General features: G+C 38.8%; 1 protein-coding gene across 1 annotated transcript; it reads right to left on the bottom strand.

Moving 5' to 3' along the window:
- Positions 1–20,344: 20,344 nt before the first annotated feature.
- LOC149190663 (uncharacterized) lies at positions 20,345–21,355 on the bottom strand. Its single transcript, XM_089410575.1, has 2 exons — positions 21,188–21,355; positions 20,345–21,046 (listed from the first exon to the last, which is right to left on the bottom strand). The coding sequence occupies exons 1-2, from the start codon at positions 21,353–21,355 to the stop codon at positions 20,345–20,347; spliced, it is 870 nt and encodes a 289-aa protein (XP_089266701.1).
- Positions 21,356–24,426: the final 3,071 nt, after the last annotated feature.

Genomic DNA, 24,426 nt, shown 5'->3' with positions numbered 1-24,426 from the left:
GGTGTCCAGCATTGACCAGAGACTGGACCAAAAGGTGCTGAGAAACCGACTGTCCCGATCTGAGATGATAGACTGTGGGATCCCAAAGTGCACCCACACTCGTTCAAAGAAGAGTTTAGCAGTGGCTTCTGCTGTGATATTCTTCTTGCAGGCCATCATAATGGCCATCTTTGAGAACCTGTCGACGACCACAAAAACACAGTCATTTCCATGCTTAGTGGAAGGAAGGCCTGACATGTAATCCATGGAGATGGATTCCCAAGGTCGACTAGGGGTAGGCAACGGGGTATAGAGGCCTTGCTTCTTAATGGTCGGTTTGGCAATGGCACAGGCAGTACATGATCGGATGTACTTCCCAACATCCTGTCGAAGATTCGGCCAATAGAAATAGTTTTGCAGTACTGCCACTGTTTTCTCGACCCCGAAATGCCCAGCAGCCCGACTGTAGTGTGCTTCCCAAATCATCTTGGCACGCTCGCTTGAAGGAACACAAAGGTGACCGAGGTGGCATAATAGGGCATCTGGAGGTGAAAATCTGCAACCTGCCGACCCTCCAAGAGTGTCTGGTATGTGTGGCCGAATTCTGGGTCGCTTTTGTAGAGAAGTGGCCAATCAGAAGTCTCGTGCCCGCAAGAGTTGAGCACGGTGGTTAGCGCCATGATCGGTGGTCGACTGAGGCAATCTGCAACATTATTGGTGCTGCCCTTTTTATACTTGATATTCAAGTGAAACTGTTGCAGGTATGTAGACCACTTCTGATGGCGATCATTCTGCAATTTCCCTTGGGTCTGTATGAACTGCAGAGGTCGGTGGTCTGTGTGGATGACCGTTTCCTTCCCCAAAATGTAATGCTTCCATTGTCGGCAGGCCTGTACAATGGAATACATCTCTTTATCATAAGTGGGGTACTTCCGGACTGTGTCTGAAAGTGTTTCACTGTGATATGCCACTGGATGTCCATGTTGAGTAAGGACTGCCCCAATAGCATAGTCAGAGGCATCTGTCTCGACCTCAAATGGTTGTTGTAAATCTGGTAACGCGAGCACTGGTGCCGTGCAGAGGCGATCCTTCAACTCCCTGAATGCCTTCTGTTGAGATTCAGACCAAAAGAATTTTGCTTTCGCCCCGCCCTTGGTGACTTGACTCAAGGGCCAAGAAATATGAGAAAATCCCAACACAAACCTGCGGTAGAAGTTGGCAAGACCTAGAAAGCTGCGGAGCTCTGTTAGAGTGGTTGGAGAGGGCCAATCCCGAATGACTTGGACCTTGGCTGGATCGACATGCACCCCCTGTTCATCAATGATGTATCCCAGATACTGAACCTCGGTCATGCCAAAAGTGCATTTCTCCAAATTGGCACATAGCTTGTGTTGCCGCAGTGTTTGGAGAACCTGTCGGATGTGGTGGAGGTGCTCTTCCCAACTCTGGCTGAAGATCAGAATGTCATCCAAGTATACTACTACAAAGGAGTTGGTGAATGGCCGCAAGATGTCATCCATTAGCCTCATAAAGGTTGCAGGAGCATTCGTCAATCCGAAAGGCATGACCAACCATTCGAAGAGGCCCTCCTTGGATTTGAAGGCAGTCTTCCACACATCTGAGGGTTCAATTGGTACCTGGTGATATCCTGACTTCAGATCGATCTTGCTGAAATATTTCGCCCCCTTTAGTTGGTCTAGGAGGTCATCAATCCGCGGGATCGGGTACCTATTACGGACAGTGATCTTGTTCAGCGCCCGATAGTCAATACAGAGTCTCCACGTCCCATCCTTCTTCTGTACCAACACTATCGGGCTCCCACAGGGCGAAGAACTCGGACGGATGTGACCTTTCTGCAGGAGCTCCTGAATCTGCCTCTTGATTTCATTGTTCTCCAGAACGGAGCGCCGATAAATTGGTCCATTGGGTAGCGGCGCACCTGGGGTCAGATCGATGGAGTGCTTGACTTGACAGTGCAGAGGAACCCCTGCCGGGGAGGTGAAGATGTCTTCGTACTCCTCCACAATCTTGTCCATCTGTAGCTGCCGTGCAGAGGGACCCCGTTTGGAGGCCGCGGCCACTGTCTTCTTCTTCCCTTGAGGGCGTATCATCAGGAAAACAAATTTCCTGGTTTTGGAAATGATCTTACTGCATTGTTTTGCAGTAATCAAAGAGATGGCGGCAGGTGGTGCTACCTTTGGTATCCTGAACAACTTATTTCCCAATGTAATAATAACAGCACGGGGCCTTGATTCATACACAGCATGTCGCTTCCACAAGTATGGTTGTCCTAGTAATACATCACAAACTTCAAGGGGAGCAATGTCACACAATACCTCATCCGTGAAGGGCTTGATGTTGTATGGAAGGCGACACTGCTGGCTCACGCGAAGATCTCGCCCTTGGTGAAGCCACCCAATGGTGTATGGTTGTGGATGTGCTGTGGTCGGTAAGCCCAACCGCTTCACGACCTCTGCCGAAATGAGGTTCTTTTGACTCCCGCTATCAACAATGAACTGTATCGGGAGCCCTTTACCCACATCTGGGAGTGGAAGAGACGCTCCTCCTCCTCTGGATCTTCGGGTTCATTTTTCTGGATCTTTGCGGTAGCAACAGTGGCGCTGGGATCCGCATCAATGATCTGCTTCCCTTTTTCATACCCCTTATCGGGTTCTGACTCAGAGTCGGAACATGCATCTGATTCTGAAACCTTTAGCTCAGCCACCAGTGACTGCTTGGCCCGACACTCACTTGTGTTGTGAGTGGAGCTCTTATGGAACTCGCACCATTTTCCAGTGTCCTTTCTCGGCTTCGCGGCGTTGCTCTTTGCTTGCAGCTTCGGCTGGTTGTCTTGGGCTGTCCCGCCTTGGCTTTGTCCTTTGTTCTGTGGTTTAGGGGCACCTTTCCCCTGCTTTGGATTCGCAGATCCAAAGTCTCGCTTCTTTTGTTTAAACTTCTGCTCGACCTTGACGGCATACCGGTATGCTGCGCCGAGCGAGGGGATGTTTAGGAACTGTATTTCTTCCTGGATGTACTTGTGCAGGCAGCCACGGTATTTGAGTATCAAATGTTGCTCTGAATCCTTGATACCCAACTTTGTGCGAAGGGTATGGAAAAGATTGGTGAACTCCGGCACATCTTGGTCCCTTCCCTGCCGCAGCGTGGTCCACTTTATGTATTCATCCTCATAGCTTCCGACAGGGTAGTACTGCTCCTTGATGGCATCCCGGAACGAATCCCAGGTGGGTGCGGCTGAAAATAGTGAGCCAGTACTTTCATCCTTCTGCTCGCAGTAGGTTTCCCACCAGTCCTTGACGTGGGGGGCTGCTTTGAGAAGAGCAAAAACAATCTTTTCCCGACTCGAAAATTCATGAACAGAAAAATAACCCTCTAGCAGATTTAACCATTTATCTACGGCATCGGCGTCTATCTGACCCTCGAATATGGGGATTTCAAAATTAACTTGTACCTTAAAGGGTGTGGCGTTTCCAGAGGAGCTGCTGGAAGCCGATGCGCCGCTTCTGGGTAGCCGCTGAAGGATCTGCGCAAAGCTGTCCATCATCGCGTTCGTTGTCGCTCGAGCGCTTCTTCGAGCAAGATTTTGATGGGATCTCCTGCCCCCTCGTCTTTCTTCTCGTCCGCCATGGGAGGCTGTCGGGATTTGCGAGGCTGGTCTTGCAAAGGTTCAACCAGTTCAAGCCCTAACTCCTTATATCCCGACCTTGTTGGGGACATGCAAAGAAAAACAGAGAAAAAGCAGACCGCTCTGATACCACTGATCCGGATTTAAACAGGAACGCAACAAATTACAGAGATAACCATATACACAAAGATGCAGCGGAAATAATACTTCATTTCATTAATGGAAAATACTGAAATATGCTTACAAACAGAAATGGAAATAAACTAGCTAGGGCGATGGTAGCTTATCTCTGAGAAGAGATGTGATGGCTACATGCCTCTGAACTCTGTTACAATGAGGCTCGAAGGCCTATTTATTGTTGAGAAACAATGGAAAAACCCTTAACATTCCAAAACCTAACCCTAGGAGATGAAACGCTAAACTGTGGGCCCCGTTTGGGGGTAAGTTGGTACATCAACTTCCCGGGGTCGTAACTTTGGCATATGATCTCCGTTTGACGCGTACAATAGCTCATTAGAAAGATCTATCCGAGCACTATCATTGTTGGAACGGGCAACACCAGTCCATGCCATGGACTCGTGTTGCCCCCGGATTCCCCAAAAAACGTCGTTTAGGGCCTCAAAACAGCTCCGGAAGTTCAGGACCCGAAAAACTGCTAAAAATAGTAAGTTGTGCTACAATTAAGGAAACTGAAAATGCTGAGAAAGACAATGGTGGGGGTCCAGGTGGACTTGGCAGGTGGCCACCAATATCCACCTGGATCAAGTTATTAACATTGAATGGGTTAGAAACAACATCGTGTTAACGAACCTTTTTAGTACTTTCTGACTTATGAACATTAACATTTTCTGCAAAAATATCATTTCCATAATACATTAACTTTATAGCATTAAGATAATAGTTAAATTGAAGCCAAAAAGCGATAATATAAGCAATATCAGTAATTAATTGTTCCAGGACGTAGTATTAGGCTATATTCTTGTGCGGAACGAGACAACATTGGAGCGATGGAGCAGCTAAATAGGGTTTTTCTTCTTTTTTTTTAGCGAGGGGAGTCGCACAGTCAGCAAGATCCTTATCTTTTGGACATGGCCAATGGCCTTTGGCATGGGATGGGAACTTCTATGGAAGTCCATGGTCAAGAACTCACGATATTGCATATGAGGTGTTTTTGGTTTCCATACATTGCGAAGCAACAAGGATGTTTGAATAAAGCCTAAAATCTAGCCCTCGACAACTCTCCTCTGTTAGGGTTCTTCTTATGGATGTTATCTATCTCAAAATCGACGGAAAACCCTTAAGAATCTGCTCTAAAAGTATGGTGTGGTCGTGGCAGGAGAGTCCATCTATTCAAATGTTTGAACACATTTTAATTTTTTCTTGGGATTGCATTGAGAACTCCCTCTAGTGTTTTTTGCGGCACGGGATGGAACATGTATTTCTAATTTTGTTCCTTTTTCCTATAAGCATACATTCCTTCGTTTTGGTCGATGACGAGTCAATGGATGTAAATGGTCCATCACTATTTACTGTGGGCATCGATTTGCATGTGACAAAGATGATGAAAGCTGGCAGATACGTCTCCTATTGGGATACAAACCCACATTGAAAGGAAACACACCCTCCCTGGATGGTGCCTTTCATCCCTCAGGCATGGGGGGATTCGTATTCTTTCGAGGTTTTCATTAAAAGTGTGCATGGGAAGGCGTCCCTATTTTGGATAAATGCCACAAATATTATTTATGTTGTGAAACAGAATATTAGGAGAAAGTGGGAAACTCCCATTGAGGTTCAAAACCTCATACGTGCAGGGAAATTGCTCTAGACTGCACACAAATCAAAGAAAATGGTATCTTCAGGAATTAATCCATTATTCTGAATCTATGGTTTCATGGAGGAGCTCTTGGATCCTGGACACACAAAATGGATCAGTTACATACAAGGATGCAGCTGAAGGAAAGGATTCCCTTCCTACCAATCAACCCCGAAATAGCTTTGGACATCAAATCCAAAATAATATCAACCCCTACATTATTGAACAAATGGAAAATGTCCCCGACACAGATAAAAACCTTACTAAGTTAAACATTCTCTCTTATGGTCTCAAATAGAAGGGTATCATTATAGGTTTAATGGCTATTGGCGCAAACCTAAAGCACTCCATCAAATAACCCTTTGGACACCAAACTGTGACATTTATTTATGCTCTAAAGGTATTTTGACTATACAATTTGACACACAAAAAGAAATGGATATTGTGCTGAATGAATGGCCATGGTTTTTGGGTAATGTTGGCCTTTTCATTTTTCCATGGTTACCCAAATTCGATGCCACAACTATGGTGATTTATACTATGCCGGTATGGGTGGGACTTCCAAATCTTCGCCTTCCCTTCTAGCACCCCAGTGTGATAGATGACATTGGGAATACTCTTGAAAAAATCAAGTGGACAGTGAAAGGATAGAGAAAGGTATGTTTATATTCCCTAAATTATGTGTAGAGATTGACGGGAGTAAAGGCCTTCTTGGTCATATACAAATGAAACGTAAAGAATCCAGTTGGACACAAGTTTAAGATTATGAGAAGACAGTTTTTAGATGTCACACACGTTTTCAATATGTCCACTTACAGAGCACAAGTCCCCGGGCTAAAAAGAACCCAAAAATGAAGAAGAGGCAGATAAAGAAACAAAAGGTGGGGCAGTATTCAAATCCTCACCTATCAGACGCAGAGGAGAAGGAGATATTGGAGAGCCAACCAGTCGAAACAGAAGAGGGTGCTCAGACACATCATGGCTTACTCATAATAGGGGTTGATGTGAGCAATGTTGATGCTTCTCCTCATCATAATAGGGTAGATAATGAAACCTTCCTAGTTTCATAACGATAGACTAAAGAGAGACACATGGAGGATGGGTTGGTGGGCTCAAAATGTGAACTTGTATCAGAAAGATCAGATTCAGACAAATATCATCCTACAAAGCTATCCACGAATGTGTTTGCTATGGTTCCAGTTGACCCAATCTAGGGGTTTCATTAGAGGAAATTTCAACCTAAAAGTGGCCTCCTAAGGGAAAATAATAAAATAATAGTTAAAATAATAAAAACAAGAGTTATGAATTTTGGAGGGAGAAATGTGTTTGGCACACTTTTTTAATGTATCTTCAATTTTAATCAATGTGGGTCTTCTGAAAAGTGTGCATGATGGGTACTCATTGGATGCATAATTTAATTTCGCATCCCACGAGTGTCTACACTTGAAATTTGAATAAACCTATAAGGAGATAAGCCAGAAATACAATTAAAAAAAAAAGTTAGTTTTTCTTCTTTTCCCTCCAAAATATTTACATGTACCTCTTTTTAAATTTAAAATATTTTGATTGGTTTACATATTATGACATGAAAATTACGTGAAAAATTCATAGGCACTTTTAGACTAAAATTTCCTCTAATGGGAATCAGGTCCATAAAAAGAAAGGAAAGAAGGGGAGGATTAGTGATTTCCACACTTCTTGGTCTTCCCCATTGTACCACATATTTTATATTCTTTCTCCTCTATTTTTATGTTTCTCTTACGTGCCATTTTGGTATTTCTCTGTTAGTCTTTAGGCATATACTTTTGACTACGTATGCCACTCTTGGATGTGGGCATATCCAAGGAGAATTCACACGCCTAGCATGTATATACAAAATGTATTTTCCTTCTATTATTGAATGGAAGTACATGTTTCTTTTCTCGGGAAAAATGTTAATATTCTTATCCAAACAAGCATTATTATCTTGTTGAATATTGGAGCATTTTATGTTTTTTTGCTTGAACATATTAAACAATTTAATACTTATTTCATGAAGGTGTTGATATTATTAAAAGAGTTCCCAAATTCATTGTGGATTCAACATTGAATTATATTATATAAGAACATCAAGGAACGTCATAGTATTTTCTAACTAATTTGGGTTTGGACTCTAGAATGGGAAAAAAATTGTTTTGTGACTCTAACATAATATTTTTGGAAGATCATTCCAAAAAATATAATTTTTGTACAATAGAAACTACAAATAATAGTAACAATGATATGGATACTCTAGAAACAAGTTAACACGGAGTTATGTTGTATCAACCCATGAAAAATAATGGTTGCCTCTAAGGGATAGCTGAGAAATAATGTCTTTTTCCCTACATAAAATATAGTTTTTCCATGTTTTCAAGATTCCATGCTAATGGGAACTCAACATGCCACTAAGATTTTGCGAAGGTGCATCTATGCCTATATTGCTTATGTAGTTATATTGACATGGATTCGTACATTTTACTATTTTGTTGAAAAGAGTCCAGCTCGCACCTTGGTTATTGACTAGATATTTTGTGTGTTGTTCATTGTGTTCCTTCTATAAAAAAATGTGACATACAAGATTAATATTTCTTTTATTCTTTCACCATCACATAGTAATTCTATTTGATCAACTATCACAACCACACATACAAAAATCTAAGTTTCCTCTCATTTTGATTCTCATGCGTAACTTAACAAAGGCCTCTATCCTTCCCACCAAAAACAAAAATCTCGAATCTTCTTTCGTGCTTTTGGCTTATAACCTTTCTCAATGACTCTTTCTTTTTTTTCCAAAGCCTCCTTAGGAAGGTGAAGATCATTATATTATCACCTTTCTTATCTTTCGACATTTAAAACCTTGTAAGGGTTGTAAATTTTTTCTCTAAAAACATCTCCTCCCTTTTACTCAAGAGGAATATACATCTATCTCTTAAAGCACAATTCCTTCTATTCTAGGATGTAAAGTAAACTATCCAAAATTGTTTGGAATGTATTAAGAAATGCATGTTGTTGTCTGTTGATCATTCCTCACCCTAATATAGGTATTTTAGCAACAATGGCGTTCAGGGCCACATTCCTAATTCACTTCCACAGAAACTCCAAGATTAATAAGTAACACAGATCTTCATTGGATTTTGAATTGTATTTGCTACTTTTTCTTGTTTGAGATACCTGGGGTTTTTCCTCTGATTGAGTAAACTTCTACAGTTTGATACTTACTGTGTAGAAATGGTTCTAGAAATGGCCTCAATGGTACTATGTTGTATTCATCCTCAAACATGATTGTCCTCATATATTTGTAAGCTTATCCAAATTAAGTTATTGTATTTAAGATGTGCTCATTGAGAAATTGTCCTAACAATGGATAAGGTTAAGTGCATAAATTTGAATCACAATCAAATTTTAGGTTAGATGAAAGATATATTTGGAAAGCATTCCAACCAATCTACTCTACAATATTTTCTCAAAATAATACAAAACCTATCATTGTTTTTTAAGTATATTGTAGTTTGTAGTTTCCCATAATCTTGTATAAGAATTTCATAAAATATCCAGATCTATGTAGGTGAATGCTTTGATTCTTGAGGATTCCTTGGCAATGATAAAGACCAAGGGGAATTCTACATCCCTTTTTAGGAAATGAAAATTTGGTGATGCTTCAAATAGGAAATAATTCCAATATAGACGCTAGTTGTTTAAGTTTTGAATTATGTATTAGGAAATGTTAGTATTCATTATAAAAACATATTTTCATATGCCATTCTTTTGTGTAGGTTAAAAGTCGCAAATATTTTGGGCACTATCTAGGGGCTTCACCCAATGAACCTTTGACATATCACATGCATTCGTGGCATACTAAAGCTTTATTGCGCTCTGTGAGGGCTACTTCCTGTGTAGTGTTTTGAAATGGTTAATTTGACAAAATAAAATCAATGTTAGTCTATTTTTAAATTCATGAAAATCTATTATAAAAATGTTAATTTCATTATAATTCCTAGGATCTTAGTTCAAATACTAAACTTTTTTTCAATCATATGACATTTTGTTGATAACATGGAAGAGGTTTAGGTTGATTCATGTTTCCTTTTTTGTTTTCAACTGAAATACCAACAATATATACACGATTCTTCCACAAGGTTATTTGGTGCCTATTGGATGTATTGAGCATCCTCGTTATCTACGCTATAGCGATACAAAACTATGCACCATCAATCTCAACCTGAAAACTATAAACCAACTAAAATCGTCCAATTGACGTACTAGAAAACCTCAGTGCAGTAATCCATAATAGAATTAATGCACTAGAATACCTCAATGCATTAATACTGATCAATATTCAGTTTGTAACTTTTGAAAATGTCTATTTTGTACAATGAAAGTTTGTATGTGGATATATCGTTATATGCATTCATGTTCTTCACTGAGTACAAAATTTCAATTTGACGAATTGTTTCCCTTTTTATGAACATGAACATACTTCTTTCAATTTTATAATTATAATACCTATTATCTTTTTATCTAATGCTTGATTCTGCTATCATAATTACAGTACAGCTGATGATTTTTTATAATAGAAAGGACATTTTTTATCCTATAAAGATACAAGGGACCCTCACATATTTACTAGAAATTTCACGAGATTATGGAAAAATGGGCTTCAAATGCAACTACTACTCATTCCATTATTGTTGTACATATGTGAAAATACTCTGTGTTTTGTTGTTTGGAAAGGTAATGATGGTGAGCTAATTAACTAATGAAGTTTATATTCTCAACAAAATTGACCTTCTCTAATGGTTGTGACAAGGTATCCAAACAAAAGTCAAATCCAAAGTCTCAATTTTTTTCCAATTGAGTGGTGCAATTTTAAATATTCTAGGCCGATTGGAATCTGAATCATAGTATCACTACCTTGCATTAAGCATGAAAAGATATGTTAGTGGCTTTCAAAACTCTATTTTTAAATATGTGTTATAGTCCCTCTCAATTCATTATAAGAAAATAAATCTGTTTAGCAAAGTTAGTTATTATTTTCTTAGGAGGTCATCAAATACCATTATAGGTTCCCTACAAATAATAGTTATCTACTTATTGTGATACATTGGAACTTGGGAGTGCCTAACATTCTACAACAAATGTCTCTTAGTCGATTTTACTCCTCCCTTAATTAGATTAATATTTCATTTTGAACGCAACAAGTGTTTACTGATGACGAATTTGAAACTTGGTTTTGACCCCAGCCTAACACATTTTCTCGCTAGAACCGAAAAAGTTCAAAAACTCCAAAATTTGAAGCACTTAATGGAATCTTAAATTATACTACCTCTATCACTTACCTTGTTTTTGTTGCATGTGATTTACCACGATGACTAAAAGCATTAGCAAAAAATGCTAGTCCGCTTCATGTGTCATATCATTGAGACTCTCTGTTACAATACAATTTAGCCTCGCAACAAATGTTGCAGATCCAATAGAATAATTTCAAACTTCATGACACTTGACGCCTTATTTACCTTCTCTCGTAATCGACACATTGGAATATCAGAACTAGGTTTTATCAGAGTGTTGGAGTGTGAAGGCGCTGATATGATTTTAATAAATAACTTGCGAGACCCGATACACTTCTGGTATCGGGGTTTCGAAGCTTTGTGATCACATGGCTATCTAGCTCAAAGGATGGTAGGCTGATAAAAAAACTTTTGATGATAGAGATAATGATATTTGGTTTTTGACAGACTTTCGTAAGAAAGCATAGATCAAAGTAAACTCCACTTGTAACAATGTTTCCAACTCGAAGGCCGAAAGAAAAATGATAATGACTTCTAACAGAAAAAGCCAAACTTTGAGAATACGGTTAACATATTCAGAAAACTCTGAGAATATGGCTAACATATTCAGAATTTGACCATTTTGATAAATTTAGATGTTATAATTAAATAAATGTGGATATTGATAATGATTAACAATATTAATGCAAATTGAAAATCTCAACATTTTAAATAAAATTATAAGTATTTAACATTCAAATATTTTATTCCATGGGATAATGAATATATATATATATATATATATATATATATATATATATATATATATATATATATATATATATATATATATATATATATATATATATATAATGTTGTATTTTATAAGTTTTAACAACAAACAAATAAATGTTTATATAAGTGTGTTAGTTTTCCCTTTATTAATTTTGATCAAAATTAGAGTTCTCAAAATAGTTTTCAATTTCATATATACAAAAACATTTGATGGTAAATAAACATTTATAAATGTGAATTCTAATACTCAATCAAATATATTTTCATTGAAAAATTGGATATGTGATTTTTAATTATGAATGAGATATATTTTCATTAAAATTTACATAAGGAGATTGATTAAAAAATGTGATTTTAAATGCCATTTTTAATTATTAATCAATTTCTTTTGACATTTTCGTTACAAATTAGACACGTAGGTAATTTACTACCCTCTATTAAATAATTGATTTTTTAATTGTATAAACTCTAAAAAAACCGTTCATTTTATTTTATTGATCTCATTTTTAAAAATAAAAGTACATATTCAAAATTATCAAATTCAATATTTTTAATTTTCTATAGATTAAGTAGAGAGATGTAACAATTTTTATCATATTTTAATAAGAAATGTCAAACTAAAATATTTGATTTTAAAAATTAATTTTTTTTTGGAATGCCACTTGTTTGCCACCTCTCCATCGCTTTAATTTGTATTGGACTAGCATGATCCAACTATCTATCCAGTTATGCTATTTGTGACAAGCATGATATTAATTAGTGTTCATTTTGAGTTCAATGCTTAGATAGTATCATTTTAGTTGAGTTCATAAATTGTGGCAGTCTCTAATTTTGATATCACACATAGGCATTATTAGATTGAGGTTATCCACACTAGAAGGAGAGAATCTAGTATCCTACAAAGCCTAGCGAACATGTCAAGGATTAATAGAAATGGGAACACAATGGAGGTTAGGAGAAGCAAGGTTGATGAGAGGTCTTTACTTCTCTGTCTTATGCGAACGTAAGGGAGGTTAGGAGGAGCATGGTTGATGTGAGGTCTTTGCTTCTTTGTCTTTGTTTAGTTATTCTTTTTCAAGTTCATATCTTGCCATATTTGGATTATAATTAGTCCTTTGAGTGGCTAAGGGTTCTTTAAGATCATTTTTTTCCCTATTATTTACTCCCTTTCTCTACATAAACTCACTCATCCCAAAGGCAACCATGGAAAGATTAAATTTGGGTTCTTTCGATTTCTTATTCTCTACCATCTAAACAACAAATTTGTGAGTTATAGATGACACACCTATCAATAAATTCGGCTTGTTTCTATTTCTCATTTTCCATCATCAAGGAAACCAAGGTTTTGGTGAATTAGTAAAACATGTCTCAGAAAGCCTTGGTGTCCCTTGACCTAGAGAAGTGGGAATCCTCTACCCACATTTCAAATTACACCCTTATATACTGAGAGGATGTTTGTTGGTAATTTTTCATTACCAAATTAGCCTCCTCTTCCACACTGCCCCGCATTTCTAAAGCTAAAATCTATCGAAAACATTGTTGCACCTGAATGGTTTCCCTCTCTATTGTTTTCCCCGGAGGTAGGAAGAGGCATGCCTTGAAGAATGAGTGTGGCCTTTGCCTCTTCTAAGTGCATTTTTGCAACTTGATTATGGGACTTTAGGCTTTGAGATTATGGCTTTCCTTACTTCGTGCATTGCGATTGAACGAGTTCCTTCTGTATCACTTTTCCCTGACGATAGGAAGAGTGCGCCTTATAGAATGAGTGTAACATTTGCCTCGTCTAAGTGCAGTTTTTGCATATTGATTAATGGACTTTAGGCTCTGACATTATGGATTTCCCTACTACAAGTGTTCTAATAATTTGAATACTCTAAGCATACACCATGCTCCTAACGAGTGGGCTACATTTAATCAACAAAACCACTAAGAGAGTAATGCCTTCCAATGTAATTCGAATGTAATAAAGTGACAGATAAAGGATCGCTCTAGAAATACATCAATCTTGAGGAGTCTTGAGAAACAATTGAGATTTCGTATGCTTTAAGTCACCGCCCTTCATTGTCAAATAACTGGTTAGTGTGTCTTGCATTCACTACCTACCCAGAGAGCTTTAAACATGAACTCACTTTCAATATCTTCCCTCCCCATTTTTTTACCCCTAATTTTGAAAATATTAATGTGAACAACATGTCTAGGTTGGTTAGTTTTTGTTTGGTCGAAGCTTTACTGAAATTGAATATCGGGCATTGTTGTTCAATAATGTGGCGGGGGCATTGTTGTTCAATAACGTGGCGGAGGATGATGAGGTACGCGGCCAGGTATTCATATTTCAGCATGTGTCTGCCAATACTGATAGTCAATGTCAAGAGAGCAAAAACGTCCCAATCTGTACACCTAGTGAACACAAAAAATGAACTCCCTGTCTTGAGATGGAATGAAACACGAAAAACAATCTCGGACCCTGAAGATATGTATCTTGATTTTTACACATAATAACAGTTCATTTTACTATCAAGTTAATTTATTGGAACTTACCTTCTATAACATAACCCCATGATTAATATTAATGTGAATAACGTGTTAAGTTTTGTCCTGGTTGAAGCTTTACTTAGTAATTAAAATTGATATGTTTGTTCAATACTCTGGTGGAGAATGAGAACGTGCGTGGGCCAGTATTGATATCATTCCAGCGGAGGATGATAACGTGCGCGAGCAGGTATTGATATTTCGGCGTGTGTCTGCGCATACCCATACGCATAGTCATAGTCAGCACCTACCAATCTGGAGAGCTATCTAGGTTGAAATAGAGTAAATAGAGTAAGACACAAACAAACATGTGAAAGCAAGCGTTATGTGGAGAGCTATCTATCTTGACATAGAGTAAATAGAGTAAGACACAAACAAACATGTGAAAGTAAGCGTTATGTGGTCGCTCCTGATAATCATTAAACGTTATCTTACCTTGCGATCAAAATTATAGAAATTGCAGCTTCGTCCTCCTTCCGAAAAGCTAATGCTGGTGGCTATATATACACAGTGGTTGGAGAGATGGAAAGACCATCTTCCAGATATAACCCAGGATAGCTTTGATTACTTATATGGGAAGAAGCAGAAGCAAGTTAGTATTATTATCCAGATCATCTAAAAGAAGAAGTAGTAGAAACTAGCATTATTGCAACGCCGACGATTCGCAATACTCATGGGGATAACAACCACGTTGTTGAAGAGACACTGCAACATGTGTTGCATTTTCGTTCTCATTATGATGATGGGAATGGGAATGTCGTCAGTGACTGCTACAGACATGAATGCTACTGCCGCGTTTATTGATGGCTTTTTGGTCCCACACAATCAAGCAAGAAATGCAGTGGGAGTTGGTACTCTTCAATGGGATCGCAAACTTGCAAATTATGCACGCAATTATGCAAGACAGAGAAGGGGCGACTGCCTCCTACAACATTCCGACAGCTCCTTCGGGGAGAACATATTCTGGGGAAGCGGCCATGGTTGGACCCCTTCGCAGGCAGTAGCTGCGTGGCTGCGTGGAAGTGGTTTGACTATGCCAAGAATATTTGCACTGGACCTGATTGCACTCACTACACTCAGGTTGTATGGAGGACCACGGCCGAAGTTGGATGCGCCAAGATTATATGCAACTCAGGTGATACTTTCATAAAGTGCAATTATTATCCACCAGGGAACTACGTAGCAGCCAGGCCATACTGAAATGAAATGAAATTAAAGGAATCCTGTAAATATATAAGATATGAACACCAAACCTTCAACGCTACTATCGTGATTTCTCTCAATATTCATTCATTCTCTGTTCATGTATGTACAAGTACTGTGAAACGTTTCATATTATCTCAATATAAATATTCTTTGATAAGTAAATTTGACAGTATTTGCACGTATTTATTTCTTATTATTTAAAAGTCCTGGCTTTTTACACCGTCGCCATTAATACAATTTCTGATATTTCAATTCATACGGCTTAAAATTGGAATTGGGTATTTATTCTAATACAATTTTTCTGATATTTCAATTTATATCGGCTTAAAATTTGAATTGGGTATTTATTCTAATGCAATTTTTCTGATTATTCAATTTGTGATATTTCAATTCGTATGGGCTTAAAATTGGAATTGAATTTTTATTCAGATTTTTATTATAATTAATATAATTTATTTATTTTATTTAAAAGTTTATTTGATATGTCATTTTGGAAATGTAAAATAAAAATATGTTCTTTAGTTTAATTTTTTTTGAATGTTTATTTGATATCTTATTTCCAAAATATAAAATAGACATGAATACGCTTTTTTTAATTATTTAATTCATGACCTTACGTTAAGACAGTTAGGTTACTTCACTTACAGATTATAGTTATAATTTCTATAAAATTATTGTTTTAAAGTTGACATAAATTTAAACACAAAATAGAATAATATTTAAAAGCAATTTTAAAAATTATCGCAAAAGAATGGGTTTAAAAAAAACCCAAAAAAATTGAAAATTTTAGAAAAATGACAAAATTTGAAGATCGTTTTTCAAACAACTTTGAAAACTCAAAAAAAATAAAAATGAAACGCCTAAAAATATCTTATTTGAAACCATCATAATCGTTAAATTTAACCTATCATAATAAGTTTCATATATATTTTTATTGTGATTTCATAATTATTTCAATTACTCTATTTTAAATAAATAAATATGTTTTGAAGTGTTTAAATATAAATAAATAAAGCAAAATAAAATCATTTTTCCATTTAATAAAGAGAATAAGACTTTTATTAATATTTTTATATATTTGAGATAATATCACTTTAAATAAAGATTCAGTGATAGATCTATGACGTGGTTATGAAGTATTATTTAAATGATGATCTTCAAGATTCAAATCTTTTATTGGTCAAGCCAAAAAAATAAAAATAAAATCAATAACCATAACCTATGTTAACATAATATGAATTATATATGGCTATTTTCATCAATAATATTTTTAATATATTTTTATAATTTGATTGAATTTTATTTAAAAAAAAAAAAGAGGAGAAAACTATATTTTTAACATAATTTTGTTAACATACTATGAATTATAGAGTTAATTATTTTAAATTAACTCAATTATATTAAAATAAATTAAAACAACTAGATCTTTTTGTTGAAATTTTGTTTGAAATAGAATAGATACACAAACAAATAGTAAAATTAATTGATATGATGATTTTCTTCTTGATGAACATTACTTATATCAAGAGTTCAAATTGTTTCTTCATTTATTGAATGATATTTGTTTCTTGTCTAAAAATACTATAATATAATTAAGACTCTTCATGTTACTTCAATGCTCTATTTAATGAGGTTTATCCGCTAAATTCTTCTACTATAATTATATATTTGAATTTCAATTAATTCTCACTAAACATAACGTATGCCAACACACTATTAATTATAAAATTAGTTAATTTATATGAAAAGCTTTTTTACTATTTTCATTTTAAAGTTTACTAAATTTATTTTTCCCATAAGGAAAAAGTTGTAATTTCTATTAATATGGAGAAATTACATTTTGCAGATGCTGATGCATATTCATATTGTGGTCCAGAGGCCTGCCTTGTACAAAAAAACCCTGTATGTCTTGACTCCACGCAGGGAGTCCTTGTATCTGTAACTAGATATGTCCAAAACTTAGAAGAAAACATGATGTAAACACATTACATTTCAGCTCTACGCAGAGATCACTGCTGTAACTAGTTCATATATAATGATGTATATACATGTAATTACATATGTCAAAATCCACATAAAATAGAAACTGATTATATGAGGGTCTGAGACCCATTCCTAGTATGATCATCGAAAGGTCTGTGGTAGTGCTGATGGAAGGTTCCATCAATCTCCTCCTGGATCAGCCAGTCGTCTCGTTGACTGTGCGCTGCTTCTTTGGATAGCTGGTCCGCATCGATGTTCTGTTCTCTGTAGATATGGCGACAGATAAAGGTTTCAAAAGATGTGATCAGTCTCTTTGCCTCATCAAGAATATGTCTTAAAGAGAATGCATAACAATGAGATGCATCGTTCAGCCAGTTGCAAACAATTTGTGAATCACCAAATAGTTGTAGATGGCTGCAATGTTTTTGTATTGCAAAGTGTATGATATGTTTTTCTGTGCTTAATTCAGCAAAATTGTTGGTGCCTCTGCCAAGCTTAATCTAGATCTTATAACAATGTGCATCGTTGAGGTATAGTATCGCTCCTCCACCGCAGCCTGCTTCTTGAGCAAAGTCGTAAAAAAAAGCCCAAGGCTTCGATTTGTCAATACTTATAGGCCTGTTAGTGCGGGGGGGGGGGTAATGGAAACTACCTCAGGTAATAAGTCATAATCAGCAATAGTGTGACTCAGTATAACAGGCCAGTGAGGTGCCTTGTTCTGAAAAATAATCTGGTTCCGAGCTATCCATATTGCCCAGCAAACAAGCAATGACATGTTGATGGGTTTTCCAGTATGGTCTCGGTACCAACAGCTCCACGCCTCCATAATATTCGGACCCTGCCAGTCTTTGAGGGAAGGATAGTGAGCAGAAATATTTTGCCAAAAGTCTTTAGTAACATTGCATTTTAAAAAAATATGTTCAGTGCTTTCCTCTTCTATACAGCAGAGATGGCATCTGAATGGTCCATGAAATGATCGCTTCATAAGATTGGTTCCAGTATGGATTTTGTCGAAGAGTATATTCCACATTAAAAGGCAAGTGCGTGGGGCAGCTCCGAGCTTCCAGAGATCTTTCTAGATGGGGAGGATATTCGGGGGCTCGTATGATTCCATGAGCTTTAAGTATCCCAATCTAGGGGAGTATATACCGTGTTTGGCAATGGCCCAGATAATCTCATCAGGGCCTTCAGTGAGTCTGATATGAGCCTGTGTGAGAGCATCTGTAAAGTCCCACCATTCTTGCTGCCACAGTGCAGGGATCTCTAATGTACGAGAAGTTGCCCAAGCCTATTGAAGAAAGGTAGAATTGTCACTATCTCCAATGTGTTTAATATGCGTAATACCTCTGCTGTGTAGGTGCCTTATCAGTCCTTCAGATAATCTGTGAATATTGCCACACCCCACCCATGGATCCACCCCTATTCAAATGTTGTTTCCTTCCTTAATGCACCAAGTAATGCCTTCCCGCAATAGAGGTAGTGAGTGGAGAACAACTTTCCAAATATTGGATATATTGCATCCAAGTTCATGCTGTTGACGAAACCAATCCATAAGGTGTGATGGCTTGATGTATTTAACTTGTGCGACATGAGACCATAGGCTGTCTGTAGTCAAAAGATGCCATCCAAGTTTGGCTGCCAAAGCATTGGCAAAGAAATCAAGTTTCTTAATGCCCCAACCTCCCCAACGCTTGGGTCTAGCAATGGTGTCCCATTTAACCCAGGCAAATAGCTTCCTCGTGTGGTGACCTTTCCATAAAAATCTAGCACAAATACTTTGTAGTCTGCACAGGATGCCTCGAGGTATCCAAGCCAAAGTCATCCAGTAAACTGGTGTGGCTTCAATAACGGCTTTAATGAGGATCAATCTCCGAGCTCTTGAAAGATATTTATGATACCATACTTGCAATCTTTTCTCCACCTTTGCAATTAACCAAGTCCAATCTGTAATCCTGTAACCGAGGGGTTTTAGTCTGTATCCCAGATATTTGATGCCGTCGGCTAGATTTAATGAGGTGAAGGGGAATCAATGGGATGCATATGCAGATTTATGACGAGTGCAACCAACAGCCGTGATTGTAGATTTGCTTTCGTTTATCATCATGCCTGTGGCCTGTTGGAAGAGTACAAATATATGCTGGAGAGTAGTGGTATCACCTATGCATCCATTTAGAAATATGAGAATATCATCCACAAATAATAGGTGAGTAAGATAAAAATTATCAGAGATACTGATGCCGGTGATCTAATTCCTATCCCGGGCAGATGTGATGAGTCTACTTAAGCCTTCCATAATGAGTAGGAATAGAAGTGGGGATAGGGGGCATCCTTGCCTGAGTCCTCTTTCCGAGGTAAAGAAAGATGTGGCTTCACCATTGAGTAGAACACTGTATGATACGTCAGTAATGCAGCTCATTATCCATTTAATATGGCTATAAGGAAAGCCAAGGTGAGTCAAAAGCAACCTGATATAAAGCCAGTTGGCTCTATCGAAGGCTTTGGAAAGATCCACCTTTAGTATCATACCCTTTTGTTTTTTGATATGGAGAGAGTGTAGGAGCTCCTGTGCGGTAGCGATGGCTTCATGTATCTGCCTGTGATTAAGGAAAGCGAATTGTTTAGGGGATATGTGGCGAGATAATATAGGCTTCAGACGATTGGCGATTATCTTGGCAATAATTTTGTAGAGGCAATTGCAGAGGGATATGGGTCTGAAGTCATTGAAAGTGACTGGATGGTTGGCTTTTGGGATAAGAGCTATGAAAGTGGATTTGATAGCAGATGATATTCTCCCATTTCTTCTGCAGTGCTCAATAATATTGAGAAGATCATTGCCCAGGATGTCAAGGAAAGCAATGTAAAATTCGATGGTCCATCCATCGGGGCCAGGGCTTTTATCTTTCTTAAACCATTTAATGGTGGCTTCTAGTTCTTCCATGGTCACTTCCTTTATGAGATCGTCAATATCTTCTTGTAGAACGAATCTGGGGAATTTTTCAGCCACTCTCATTATCTCCAGAATATTAGCCTCTCTGGGGCCCTATAAATGCCTTTGAAGTGTTCTGTGGCTAATCTGGCTAGGTTCCTCTGTGATGTAATATTCTGATTCTATTCAACCCTCAATTCCCATATAGTGTTGATAGCTTTGCGTCCATTGGCAAATTTGTGGTAGAATTTTGTATTGTCATCCCCTTCAGTAAGCCATATAGCCCTGCTCCGAAGCCTCGAGCTTTCTTCTCTTTCCTTCAGAATCTGTGATCGTTTGGCAACGAGGGAGGCGTAATGTTCTTTGCTTTCCTGGTTAGGGAAGATACCATCAGAATAGTCCTCATATGATGCTATAATCCTCTCAGCCTCCTTCAAAGTATGGTCATCACGGATGCGCTTCTGGTGTGCCCAGTGCTTGGAGATTCTCTTAAGCTCGGTTAGTTTCCTAATAAAACCTTCAGTAAGGTTTTCATTATCCCTAATAGGATTGTTCTGCCAATAATCAGTAACCAGCTGTATGTAGGAGGGGTCCTTTAACCAAGAGGAATTGAATTTGAAAGGGCTCTTGATCTTGTTATTGATGTCAGCTGTCTCCAAGTAAATAGGACGATGGTCAGAGATGCCTCCAGATCCAACCCATTGCCTAATGCGCGGAAATCTGATATATAGAGATTCCTTAACCAAAAATCTATCTAATCTTTTGGCCAAGCTCTGATCTCCGCTTCGATTGTTGGTCCAAGTATGTTGTAATCTGGCAGTGGGTATGTCTACCCAATGATGCTCCTCCAACAGATTGGATATAGTATCCGAAAAAGTGTCCACCTAGGCTGAGTGCCCCCACGATTCACAGAAGCCCATGGTGAAGTTTAAGTCTCCTCCGAGTATAATGTTGTCCTCCTGTAATAGATCAGATTCTAGTAAGGCTCTCCAATAGGTGGCCCTATCAGAACATGGGTCGTATACATTGATAACCCGAATGTCCATTTCCATGGAGAGAACATATACGTCCAAGCCAATGAAACCTCTGCCGCCCCAAATGTTTATGATCTTTAATGCTCCATTATGGATCCCAATAGCTAAGCCACCAGATCTCCCTGATGCATCTAAAGCTTGAAATGTCCAGTTAGGCATCCAGGAATTGAGAGACTGGATTAGGGGGTCTACTGGACAGAGGGTCTCTTACAGAAATATGATGTCAGATTGAGAAAGGGTAAGCAGTCTCCTGAGAGCTAGTCTTTTGGGTGAACTAGCAAAACCCCTGCAGTTATATGATAGAACTTTCATGTAGGATGGGGGCTGGGCCATTCTTCACTCTAAGGGCCCCGAGGATGGTTTGCTGTCGCCCAATGGCGACTTCAGCATCTGCAATGTGTCTAGCTTTGGATATACGAGAGGGGTAACCCCGAGAATGTTTATGGGGGACAGGAGCAGATTCAGTATCAAGACCAATAGCATCAGAGCCTCTGTCTTTCGATCTGGATCGGAGGGAGTATCGAGGGGATGCAGGGGGGATGGGGCAGGGAGGGCGGTGGAGGAGGTGATCAGAGAAGGCAAACTCGGGGATAAAGCAGGAGATGGGGTCGGAATGGAGCAAAAAAGAGAGGGAGGGGGAAGGGGGTCAGAGTGGGAAGCCACCAAGGGATCAATATACGAGAGAGATGGCTTGCAAATGCTCTGATGAGGTGCAGTGCCTTCAATATTGAAATATTCTGGAGGAAAATAAGAGGATGAAGCGACAGACGTAACCGTAGTAACATCGCCCTCCTGTTCAGTATCTTCGTGAGCGGGGGCGGGTGTTGAGTGGATAGGGTTCTCGACTGAGGTGCCCGGAGGATCTTGTGGTTCTCCTTTGTCCATATTTTGCGTCGCCTGAGTCTCCTCCGTCGGTGGCCGAGGTGGATGGTGCGGGGGTCGCTCTGATACCCCTTCCTGATCAAGCTCCTTGCCCTTGCGAAGAAGTGGACAATCTCTGTATAGATGTCCTACTTTGTGACATCTTCGGCATCTATACGGGATTCCTTCATAGTCTATAATCTGCTTGCATGTCGAGTCCCTCCATTGTATAGTAATATGTTCCTGTAGTCCACCCCTGGTGTCCAGGTTGATGAGAAGGCGGGCGTAAGCCATCTTACTGGTGTGAAGATAGGATTTGTCATAATCCAAGTAAGTACCAACAGCGTTCCCAATTCTTCTGAAGATGTCTTCAGACCAATACTTTACTGGAAGACCTGGAAGCTGAACCCATACAGGCCCTATACCAATCTACTCAGTTTCGGGGTCGAACATGGGAGTCCAACGCTTAAGGAGAACTGGAGCGTGTTCGAAATGCCAGTGAGAGGACAAGACCCAATTTGTATGGTCGGCATGAGCGAACCTTAACGCAAACCATCCCCTCACAAAAGTTTGCACGAAGGGGATGTCCACCAAATGATGTCCCCAAACTTCAGTGGCCCAGGTCTTCAAACGAGCAGCAGAGTAGTTTCGTCCCCTGATGCGCCCCACAAGGACCCTGTCTGCAAAATCCATGATTTCGCCCCACTGGATGTCCTCCTCAAGCATAAGAAAGATGTCGTCAGCTTTGGACTTGAAGCATCTGTATTTCTTCTTAGGGCCAGAAGTCGGAGGAGGGTTCCAAGCTCGATTCGAAAGCGGGGCGGTACCAAGATCGGGAGGAGGGTTAGGGTTTGATGATGAGGGTAAATCTCGGCCTCCGGGGAAATTAAGCGGACCAGAGAGTGGGGGAAAGTGAGAGAAGCTGCCCGAAGGAGTACCAGTAAATGAGGAGGCGGCAAATGGGTTAATGGTTGTTGGAGCAGAAGATGTCCACGGAACAGAATCAGAAAGGGGGATAGAACAAGGGTTAGGGTTAATACAACCCGCCACAAAACCGAGGGTAGCCGGAGAGTGAGGAGGCGTGGAAAGAGCTGGCCAGGTGGGGGGAAAATCTGGAAGAATCACGGGATAAGGCCGCGACAGCTCCCCGGTGGAAAACGAAGCCAAATTTTCCGAGAGACCAGAGCTGTACATACCTTGTGATGTGGAGGTGGGGGTGCGCCAGATGGAAATCCCTTCCAATGGGTCTTCAGAGTAGTCAACAGCTTCGTGGTCCTCCATATTGCCAGCAATAATCTCGGAACGGCAGACACCTCGGAATGCAGTTACTGAAGAGAAACGGACCGAGTAGATACAACCGTGACGGCTAGTAACCGGAAGGTGGCAGCTTGTAAACCCTATCTTGTTAACAGGAACCTCTCTCACGGTAAAACAGAAACGACCGACAAACCGAAAGGTGGAAGGGGCGCCCAGGGAACAGTTGACGAAAGTGTCGAGTAGTCACATAATACTGCAGAGTAAACAGTAAACCCTACCTTAACCAAACCCTTCGCGTTCGAAACCCTCGCCTGTGGTCGTCATCTCCCCCGTGAAATTTTTCACATGCATTGAAGTTTACTAAATTTTATATAAATAATCAAACAATTTTTTTTTTTTTTTAATCAAAATTTGTTTTGGATAGAATAAAAATACACATGAGCAACAAAATTAATTGATATGATTATTGTGTTCCCATGAATATTATTCATGTCAAGAATTTAAATTGCATTGATTTTTGTTTACTATAGGAAAAATTAATGTGTCAAATATTAAGACTCTTCATATTTTCTTGAATGACCCATGTATTCATTGTGTTTTGCAAACACACTTTTCCCTTTCAACAAGAAATGGAAGCGAGACGAGCCATATATAAATAAATGGAACCTATATAAGTAATTTACTTTTTTATTTCAAAAGTAGTCGTTATACCTAATCTTGATAGCTAGGGTATTCAATGTAAAACTTGACTAGAACAACTCTAACCGCGAATTAAAGGTTAAAAACCACCAATTAACCCCAATTTTGAGAAATCACATAAAACCAATTGATGTATGATGATATATTCACCACTAGTCAGCGCTGGTTGGTTGCAAAATGGTCCTCCTACAAAGAGAGTAAGAACCCATTGTTAAATGGATGTCATGTCATGCAGGCATGAAGGTTGGTTGCAAAATAGTCCTCCTACAAAGAGAGTAAGCACCCATTGTTAAATAGATGTCATGTCACGCAGCCACAAAGCATGAAGGATTGAAACTTCAACATTCAAAAAGAAAAATAAACTGTGGTGGAAAATACAACAATCCTCTCGACTAATCTTCCAACCATGGATG

This window comes from Pinus tabuliformis, chromosome 3_1 (assembly GCF_031772625.1).
Source record: "Pinus tabuliformis cultivar Carrire ecotype Pingquan chromosome 3_1, CPIR1, whole genome shotgun sequence".
In the NCBI taxonomy this organism is placed as follows: Eukaryota; Viridiplantae; Streptophyta; class Pinopsida; order Pinales; family Pinaceae; genus Pinus; species Pinus tabuliformis.
The sequence above is the reverse complement of the archived record's forward strand: the minus strand, read 5'-3'. Positions and strand labels throughout refer to the sequence as shown.